This window comes from Peromyscus californicus, unplaced genomic scaffold (assembly GCF_007827085.1).
Source record: "Peromyscus californicus insignis strain IS unplaced genomic scaffold, ASM782708v3 Scaffold_19__1_contigs__length_69161282, whole genome shotgun sequence".
NCBI classification, from domain to species: domain Eukaryota; kingdom Metazoa; phylum Chordata; class Mammalia; order Rodentia; family Cricetidae; genus Peromyscus; species Peromyscus californicus.
This window is the reverse complement of record NW_026294491.1, coordinates 27,779,773-27,789,965: the sequence shown is the minus strand read 5'-3', so window position 1 is coordinate 27,789,965 and position 10,193 is coordinate 27,779,773. Positions and strand designations below refer to the sequence as shown.

Here is a 10,193-nt window from a genome sequence, read left to right as displayed (position 1 = left end):
CCTCTCCCGGCACTTCCTGCTGCTGGGCTCCGGGGAGCGAGCGGCGCGGCGGGACAGGTGTAGCCCGCAGCGGCGAGCGGCGCGTGTAGGAGGGCTGAGCCCGCTCAGCTGCCTGGAGTTGACTCGCTGCTCCAGGAACTCTGCAGGCAGGGTCGGCGTGTCACTTTGCAACATAGAGGCCACAGCCTCGGGCTGTCAGCGCGCCGCGGGGGACGGAACCTTGCTTATTGATCGCGGTCGCCCGGGCAGGGTGCAAATGCTCGCTACCCTCAGCGGGCTGGGCTCTGGCTCCTGGACTTAGGCGGCTCACTGGGCCCGCGCCTGCGCCTCCCCCATGCTGCTTGGAGCGTCCTGGCTGTTGGCGTCCAAGGCGGCGGCCACTACAGCTCGGAGAGAGGGCGACGACAGGCAGGGTGAGCAGCAGCAGGAGGCCCAAGCGAGGACTGACGAGGATATGGACGAGTCATCGCTGCTGGACTTGCTAGAATGCTCCGTGTGCCTGGAGCGCCTGGACACCACGGCCAAGGTGTTACCATGCCAGCACACCTTCTGCCGCCGCTGTCTGGAGAGCATCGTGTGCTCGCGCCACGAGCTACGCTGTCCTGAGTGCCGCATCCTGGTGGGCTGCGGTGTGGACGAGCTGCCCGCCAACATACTGCTGGTGCGCCTGCTGGATGGCATCCGCCAGAGGCCCCGCACGGGCGCCAGCCCGGGGAGCAGCCCTCCTGCGCGCCCGGGCCCCAGTACCTTCCCAGCGCTGGCTGGCATCCCTGGAGGCGCGACTGGCAGTCCTCCGCGTTCTCCGGTCTTTCTTCCAGCGGCGGCAGGCAGCTCTACCTCCAGTTTGTGCGACGTGGCGACTAACAGGAGCGTGCCAGTGCCTAAGGTAAGAATCTACCCCCCAATGACATGGCGCCACTGTGTGGGAAAGTGTATGCTTGTGCGCACGTGGATGTACAGAGTAATCGTGGTCAGAAATAGAGACTAGCCGTGGCTCTTCCAAGTGGCCCACTGGTTTGTTTTAGTCTTCTTCAACAACTTCTCTGTGCTCCAGGGACTCTATGTAGCTCTTAGTTCCCGCTTAACCAATTTTTGGCTACATCTCATCGCAGCACCTCCTAATCCTTACCCCAAACTTCTTGTGGGCACCCAAGTTGCTTTCCAAGCGCCTAGAGCACAGTGCTGACATCTGCCCCCATGACCTGTTCATATGAACCATCCTCTCACTAGGTGGATATGCCTTCAGACTGCTGCTCTCCAACACTTCCATTTTGACTAGGCTCTGTCTATCTATCTGTCTATCTATCTATCTATCTATCTATCTATCTATCTATCTATCTACCTACCTATCTATCTATCTATCTATCTACTATCATCATCTATCTGTCTATCTATTCATCCATCCATCCATCCTGACTGTTTGTCTATCTATCTATCTATCTATCTATCTATCTATCTATCTATCTATCCATCCATCCTGACTGTTTGTCTGTCTGTCTATCTATCTATCTATCCATCCATCCATCCATCCATCCTGACTGTTTGTCTGTCTGTCTATCTATCTATCTATCCATCCATCCATCCATCCATCCTGACTGTTTGTCTGTCTGTCTATCTATCTATCTATCTATCTATCTATCTATCTATCTATCTATCTATCTATCATCTATTTCTTTAACTTTTTGTTACCCTTCCAAATCCCCAGAAACAACCATCTTCACCTACACCTCCAGAGTCGTCGTCTTCGCCCTCAGCCCACCCACCAGTTGGGAACTTACTGATTAATGGTCCCCTAGTTCCGATCGCTGACAGGGAGCTGGTGGCCTCTTGCCTGCTTAACTGTCTGCTTAAGGGGTACAGGGCAGAGGGCAGAGTGGGCAGACGTTGCCATGAGACTAACTACAGCTGCCTTCAGAAGGAAGAGCGGCATTTACCTGGAGTCTCCAGGAGAATTTTGTCTTAACCTCGGGGTTGGCATTCTCTTAACAAGCCTAGGTCCTCTCATGAGCTCTTAGGCAGGCTTGCTTTCCCACGTGGACCATTATTTGTTAATTTTCATTCTTAGATTTTGTACAGCTACGTTATACAGACTTCTCTACTTCTGTTCTAGTTGGGAGACTTTTTTTCTGGATGGCTGAATTTGAGTTTTCTGTGGACCAGGAGAAAGGGTGGGTAAAGGTAGTCAGGGAATAGTCATTCCTTCGGATTGTTGCTGAAGGACCAGAATTTAAATTTGGCTTTAGTTGTGATTAAATCCAGCTATATGCTCCATTAGAAGCTCCGAGGCTTTTCTTCCTTGTCTGTGTTGTTTGTAATCTAACATTATAATTAAAGGTTTTTATTTGCAGCATTAGTTGATTGCTTCCTCCTGCTTCAGTAATTATGTGACTTGTAGAACTATGGCTCATGTGAGATGCTCGGGCACTGTGATGACTGCTAACAGACGTTGATCCAGTTTACCTTGAGGAGTGTGGTTGGCCTGGTGCTTACCCAGATGCCTCTGATGTAGGGAAGGCACAGCCCCGGACAGCTCCTGGAACCTTAGTGCCTGCCGTTCAGCGCATTCTTTAGGACTTGTCCACGAGGTAGAAGCTTGTAGCTTTAGCAGTAGTGCTTGAGTATAAGGAATTCATGTTTGGTTCTGTAAGATTTTGAGACCCTGGAGGTTGGTGCTGCATGTGGCTACAGACACTGTGCTTTAGGATGTCTACACTTCTGGGAATTCGAGAACATATTTTCTTTCTTTGTATTGTGTCAACTAGAATGCAGGCTTGCTTTCACAATCGTCTCAAAAGGACCAGGTTCAGGTTTTGGGGAAAAGTTAGAATTAAATCTACTGTTGTTTGATCGCGTTCAGAGAGAAAGTAGCAGAGATGGAGATTGTGGTATTTGTAGCTTTTGCTCATTGATTTTTAGTAGTTACTGGGTTTCTTCTTGGTCAGCTGAAAGCCCTGCATGCTACCGCCACACTGCCACTTTGGGATAACAGCTTTAGGTCTCAATGAACAGTCTAGGGGACAGTGATGGGTGTGAAAAGAGAAAGGGACGGAATTGCGTGCAATGTAGTTGTGAGCCACCTATAAACTTAGCAAGCAGAGCCCAGCTAAAAATTGCTTCCGAGTAGGCTCTTGGTGCCCCACTGTCCCTCAATTGTACTGATGCTTTCTGGTGTGGCTGAATTCTGGATGTTGCTGCATGTTGTTTAATAAATGGATACTCATTCCATCATTTAACAGTTGTCAAATATGACCTAATAGTAACTATAAATGCCTTTCTTGATTAGAAGTCCCTCAGATCTTTTGGGCTAATGGAGATATGTAAGCTTTTAAAGTGTGTAAATTATAGACAAATATGTTAAGTCCCTTACAGCTGAATTTGGGGACTGCCTCAGGTATAAAATGCACTAAAGTTCTGTTTAGTTTCATGTGCAGGTCCCAAAGTGCATCCTTTTGAGCTGGGTCTTGGTTGTCTTCAGCATTCTTAGGAGTCCCCTACCTGACAAGCAGAGTCTTTCAATTCTGTTCTCACATGTCTTTAAAAAAAAAAAAAAATTGCCGGGCGGTGGTGGTGCATGCCTTTAATCCCAGCACTCGGGAGGCAGAGGCAGGCGCAAAGCTACACAGAGAAACCCTGTCTCAGAAAAAAAAATCAGTTACTGATTCTGCCTCTAGAAATTTTGTACCAAGTTAGGAGTGCCCATTACCTAGTCTAGGATTATCCATTTCTTGATCTGCTGGTAAATACTGTCTCCATGTGGCTTCTTAAAGTGCTGTTGAAAAGTCTGGCTTGAATGATAGCTGTAAAACTATTGAAATTAGTAATGTGTGTTAACTTTCTCAGCCTAACTTGTTTATTGTCTTGAAAGTTTTACAAGGGAACCCTTTTAATTTCCCAAACTATCACCAATTGGGTTGTGTTAGGACAGTCTAAGAGTTATGTGGGGGCTGGTGATGTAGCTCAGTGGTATAGTACATGCCTTGTATATGACCAGAGACCCTGGATTCCATCCAAAGCAATCCAACAAACAGAAATAGACAGGCAGGCAGGCAAACAAGGATTCTGCCAAAAGGGTATTGTGGTTTTGAATCATTTAGAGATTGAGTTTTTAATATGAAGGATTTAGTAAAGACTTAAGTATGTGATAATTCCTACTTTAACAAGTTCTTTTATTTTTTTTATATTCTTTGCTTTTATTTGGACATATATAGAACCTATTAAGTATTTATATTGTGCCAATTACCCATCTTGGTCTCTCGTTAGGGACCTGACCTAAGGGAGTGGGGAAAGAGAGCTGTTCTTGGCTTTTTAGGAGGCTGTAATAGTCCCTGGCTGGTGCTTGGGCAGCACTCTCTGAGGTTTGAGAGTAAAGATGTTTTCACAGACTAAAGCACCGTGGAAGGTTTGACAGTATCTTTGATGACACCACACAAGTGGGCGCAAGAGCTAATTACATTAGTTTGTCTATGCTGTGTCTTCCCATCTGCCCCTCCCCTGTGCCGGGACTGGACCATATGTGTGGACACTGGGTCATGAGTTTCATCACGGTGGTCCTCTGTTGTATATCTTTCTGCCTTGTTGTTTCCTCAACAATGAGACAGGGTCTCATAAAGCCCAGATTGACCTTGAATGGCTTAGGTGTCTAAGCATCACTCTGAGCTCACCCTCTGCCTGTCTTTACCTCCTGGGTGTGCTTAATTCTGAAAGAAACCAGATAGTCCACATGGTAGCAGACAGCTGGTGACGTGAGAACGTTGTCCAGGGTAGAGGGTGTCTGAGGTGTCTGACACCTCAAATTCACCTGATCCCTGGTCATCAAAGTTGAAGAGGTTATGTCTTTCCTTTTTAATGCTACTGAGAGCTGGGCACAGTAACCTTACCAAGTGGATGGAGAAGTGATCCTTTTGTGGTCCACGGAGATTGACATCTAGGTGTACCAGCTGTGTTAGGCTGTATCCTCCAACCACAGTCCTTTGCCTCTTGGTTTGTCAAAGGGTCAGCCATTTGCCAAATAGACATTCTTGGATTATGAAAGGAGCCAGGTACTCGTTAGGGTGTCAGACATTTGGTGACATGAGAATCTTGCCATAGTCCTGTCTACTGTGGATGCTTTGAGTGCGAGAACAGCACTTCAGAGACAACAACGTTTTCGTGCTGTATTTCTCCTGGTGGTTATTAGTGATTAATTCAAATTACTATTCACAGAGCACCTACTGTGTCCCATGGGTTTTACAGAATATTTTATCTGTTTTTTTTTTTTAAATATTTTGAGACACTGTTTCACTCTGTGGCCCATGCTAGCCACGAACTCTTTAATTCTTCTGCCTCAGCTTCCAGAATGCTGGTGTTATTAGGCGTGTGCCAGCATGTGTGAGCTATCTGTTCTTTACTGCAGCCCTGTGAGGTAGCCAGTAAGGAAGGCAGGAAATCAAGAAATGTGAAGCCTCCTTCCAATGAGTGGCATGCAGTGAGTAGAATACTGGAAAGATGAACGTTGGCCTGAGTGCCTCACTGGCTTCGAGGTTAGAGGAATCTTCTGATTAAAGACCAACTGGTTGACTGACAGACACTGTCCCAAACAGAAGTAGTACTGACCTCTTTATTTGGTTCACCCCAAACTAAAGTCAACAGACGCTCTTCAAGCTTAAGGCTGCTATTTTATAGATGTGTAGAGTATTGTGGTGGTAGGAATGTCCCTTATCTGTTACAGTTTGCGCATAAGGGACATGTAGCCCTGTGCAGATCAGGCTGAGCAGCCCATCCTAAGGAGCCACATGTGCCCATCCTGCTTTGCAACTGTGTGGGTCTTACCTCTAGCCCGGAACCAGTTTTTGAGAAAGGCAGTGGTATCTAGCGTGACCACAGCTAGGTACAGAGAAAGGAAGGTTTCTCTCCAGTCTCTAAGTATACGAAGTGTGGCCTGGGCGCCTGCATATACTTCCCTCGAATTTTGGGACTGCCTGGGCATCTTCATATACTTTCCTCAGATCTTGGGACTGCTGCTGTGTTGTGGCTAAGGCATTGCCTCCCACCATTTGCTCCCGGAGCTGAGGCCCAGGACCTCCCAAGGGGTTCGTGGTCATCCTTACTGAAGGAGAGGTAGAGGAGGGAACTCTGTGGTGCCTAAGGGTACACAGGGGCCAGGAACTACAGCACAATAGTTCCCTTACTTTCTTACCATGTGTCTGTGGGCAACTTGAGGTGTCCCTCCTGGGGTCCTGCTAGTGGTCCATTGCCTATGGGATCCTAAGTTTAGGGTGTATGTGGAGAACTATTTGTGTGTGTGCACAGGGGTGTGGTGTGTGTGTGTGTGTGTGTGTGTGTGTGTGTGTGTGTGTGTGTGTGAGAGAGAGAGAGAGAGAGAGAGAGAGAGAGAGAGAGAGATCATACTTCACTTTTAGATTCAAAGTTATCCTGTGTTAAGGAGATTGGATCACGGAGCCTCAATGAACATCTAAGCCCAATGGCTATTGGAGTCTGTTTCACACGTTCCACTGCTCCAGTCGGGTTTTATCTTTTTTGTCACAGACAGTGTCCCTGATCTTTATAAGCATCATTAAAGCAAAGAGTAAAAGCCTCAACGACAACTGGGGTTGGGGTCGGGGTCGGGGTCGGGGGGAGCAAGACTCCCATTTGCTGTAAGAAGGACAGCAGGGGAGAACTATTTCACTTAGTTGTGGATCCAGCTGGCTGGTGGGCTCTCCTGAAAGCAAGGCTCCTTGATCTGCAGGAAAAGGCAAAGCTCTGCAGTTGCTGGGACGGAGCAGCCCCCACGGTGGGACTGAGCGAATCCCTCCACTTGTGTGGCCCTGCAGCCAGTTGCATAGGGCAGAACTGGCTCTCAGTTGTGTGCTTGTTTCTGATAAGTGTTTTAGTCCAGGTGTATTTACTCTTCGTCTTCTACAGCCAGCACAATCTTATTCCAGGTACATTTTAAAAAATAAAATATCAGTGAACACTTAGCTAGAAGAAAGTGTTCTTCACGGGGTCTCTTGAAGAGGCCAAGGTCAGTTTTTATCAGGTTTGCTGTGCTTGGGAGAGCTTCCAATTTGCTGAATGAGAAATGCATACTCCATGGGCATTCTATTGGAATTTTAATTAACCTTTCAAAATAGGCTGTCAGGCTGAAGGTGTTGGCAGCGGTGAGTGACTCAGGAGTTCTGTTAGCACATTGCATTGTGGGTCCCTTTGCTCACTGAGAGAAGTTCAAATGGAATTTCTGAAAACCGTATTGTTCTCTCTCTCTCTCTCTCTCTCTCTCTCTCTCTCTCTCTCTCTCTCTCTCTCTCTCTCTCCCTCCCCGTTTTTTGAAACAGGCTTTCTTCGTGTAGCTCTGGCTGTTGTCCTGGAATTCGCTCTGTAGCCCAGGCTGGCCTCGAACTCACAGAGATCCGCCTGCCTCTGCCTCCCGAGTGATGGGATTAAAGGCGTGCGCCACTGCCCCTGCTCCAGTTGATTTCCCCTTAAGTTCATTTTGACCATCAGTAGCTTATGGATGTCTAGAGATGGAACTGTTTTGGGGGACCCTAAAGAGGCTCCAGTTCATGTGGCGCTTCTGCTTTACGTATGTTCACTGATACACTGGTTATCTGTAACCATGAACTGCTTCATGAAATGTAGGTGTATATGTAGTGCTCGCATGAATTCATGAGTTTCCTATGAGCCAGGGTTTGCAACTCAGATTGATAGAAGTAGGAAGAGAGAATTGAAAAACCTCATCTTCCAAGGGCAGATGCAATGTCCTCAGAGAGTAGGAGACAGGTCCTCAGCAGTGCACTGAAGGAGGAAGGGCTGGCTTCTTCGGTGCCCCTGCGGTGTACCAGGCGTTTGCCTACTGTAGAGGGTGGGCAGAAGGTGCCTGGGATAAAAACGGTGTTGATGTTTATTTATAATTAATTGTATTTGTTTCCATTCAGTTACATAGCTGGGTATGCTGTAGAGAAAAACTCGTGCCTACCTCTTTCTTTCTTTCTTTCTTTCTTTCTTTCTTTCTTTCTTTCTTTCTTTCTTTCTTTCTTTTCTTCTTTCTTTCTCTCTTTCTTTCTTTCTTTTTTCTAGCAGGAGTTTTCCCAATGCTAAGGATTTATCATAGGGCCTTGTACATGCTATGCAAAAGATGAACTAAGATGAACCCAGAAGTACTGGAGAGAGGGAAGGGAAGTGGGGAGGCTTTGGCATATATCAGACAATAGCTAGAAGGGATAGTGAAAGCAGACCATAGCTAGAAGGTATAGTGAATGCAGACAATAGCTAGAAGGGAGAGCGAATGTCATCAGACACAATGAGTTATAATGAAGAAGATGCTTTTGCTCTCCAAGATGGTGTTGGTGAATCTTCTGCTCCTTTGCTTACCAATAATCCTGTTGGATTTGAAAGGTCAAAGCATTCCTCAAACAATTGCTGACCACCAAGAAAAGCTCTTGGGAGGCCTTGAGCAGTCCCTTTGAAGGACACGTTATCTTCTCAAGGCCTTGTACACGTAGGATATCTTTGCCCAATGAATTCAATGAGAAGACACAGATATTTATTATGTAGAAATTTATAAAAATGCATAGGGATAAAGTGGTGGTACTTCAGCTGTGTGCATAGGAGAAAATGAAGGTTTAGAAGTTTTAATTGTCAAATAATCCCTGATCTCGCTGTTGCTGGGACTATAAAGCTGTTTTTTTTTTTTTTTTTTTTTTTTTTTTTTTTTTTTGTGAGCTAGAAAACCACTTTATTTGTTCTGGGGAGTTGTCCAGAGTCCCCTTAGAACTTCTGGAACTGCTTCTTGGTGCCAGCAGCCTTGGTGACCTTGAGCACATTGAAGCGGACTGTCTTGCTCAGGGGCCTGCACTCTCCCACAGTGACGATGTCGCCGATCTGTACATCCCTGAAACAGGGAGACAGGTGCACAGACATGTTCTTGTGGCGCTTCTCAAAGCGATTGTACTTCCGGATGTAATGGAGGTAGTCCCTGCGGATGACAATGGTCCTCTGCATCTTCATCTTGGTCACGACACCAGACAGGATCCGACCTCGGATGGAGACATTACCAGTGAAGGGGCATTTCTTGTCTATGTAGGTGCCCTCGATGGCCTCCTTGGGCGTCTTGAAGCCTAGACCGATGTTTTTGTAGTACCGAGGGAGTTTTTCCTTGCCGGTTTCTCCAAGCAGAACACGCTTCTTGTTTTGAAAGATTGTGGGCTGCTTTTGGTAAGCACGTTCCGTCTGAATGTCCGCCATCTTCCCGGCGGCCTGAGAAAAAGAGAGCTATAAAGCTGTTTTAAAACCTAGCATACTCTTGCTCAAAGTGGCAAGCAGATTTTGGGTACTGTGCTGGCTAGTCTGATGTCAGCTTGACATAAGCTACAGTCACCTGAGACGGGGGTGAAGCCTCAATTAAGAATATGCCTCCAAAAGATCGGTCTGCAAGCAAGCCTGTAGGGCATTTTCTTAATTAGTGATCGATGGGGGAGCACCCAGTCCATTGTCAGTGGTTCCATCCCTGGGCTGGTGGTCCTGGGTTCTATAAGAAAGCAGGCTGAGCAAATCGTGGAGAGCAAGCCAGTAACCTGCACTCTTCCATGGCCTCTGTACCAGCTTCTGCCTTTAGGATCCTGTCTTCTTTGAGTTCCTGTCCTGACGTCCTTCACTGATGGATTAAATGTGGAAATTTAAGTCAAATGAACTCTTTCCTACACTTGCTTTTGGTCATGGTGTTCCATCGAAGCAGTACAACCCTAAGACCAGCACCATTCACAAATTACATTTTTTTTTTTTGGTATTAAATTGCTTCTTTTAGAAGAGGGTCAGGACACAGCTTCTGGGCAGCCACTAATTTGGAGTTGTATGGATGGGAAGAGCTCAGGGCTGAAAGGCAATACTATCAGTGCTTAATGTATACAGATTTGCATTCATGGGCAGGTAGAGGTGAGTCCCACATCACTGTGTTAAAGACATAGAATCGTTTATCGACCAGAGGTAGAGTTATGAAATACTAAACTGTTTCCACATCACTCACAGCGAGGCCCATGGAGAACACAGATGAGCAGAAAGCTTCCCACTTAAAGCCCTGGGTAGCCTCTTCACTTGCTATTGACCCTCAGGACCATAGTTATTGCATCCTTTGTAAAGGACATGTATTTATGCACGTGCATGATGCCTGCGGTTGTTTATGTTTGGTATGCAAGCTTGGTTGTTCATGACAGCATACG

General features: G+C 46.7%; 2 protein-coding genes across 2 annotated transcripts in view; one reads left to right on the top strand and one right to left on the bottom strand.

Moving 5' to 3' along the window:
* The first annotated feature begins 324 nt into the window (after positions 1–324).
* The window catches only part of Sh3rf3 (SH3 domain containing ring finger 3), a 301,431-nt gene continuing 291,562 nt past the window's right edge, over positions 325–10,193 (top strand). The window contains exon 1 of the mRNA XM_052744948.1: positions 325–886. Coding sequence (XP_052600908.1) covers positions 335–886 — 552 coding nt within the window. The 5' untranslated portion in view covers positions 325–334. The remainder of the gene's footprint in view (positions 887–10,193) is intronic.
* LOC128114741 (40S ribosomal protein S11) lies at positions 8,688–9,255 on the bottom strand. Its single transcript, XM_052744949.1, has one exon. The coding sequence runs from the start codon at positions 9,220–9,222 to the stop codon at positions 8,746–8,748; it is 477 nt and encodes a 158-aa protein (XP_052600909.1). The 5' UTR covers positions 9,223–9,255; the 3' UTR covers positions 8,688–8,745.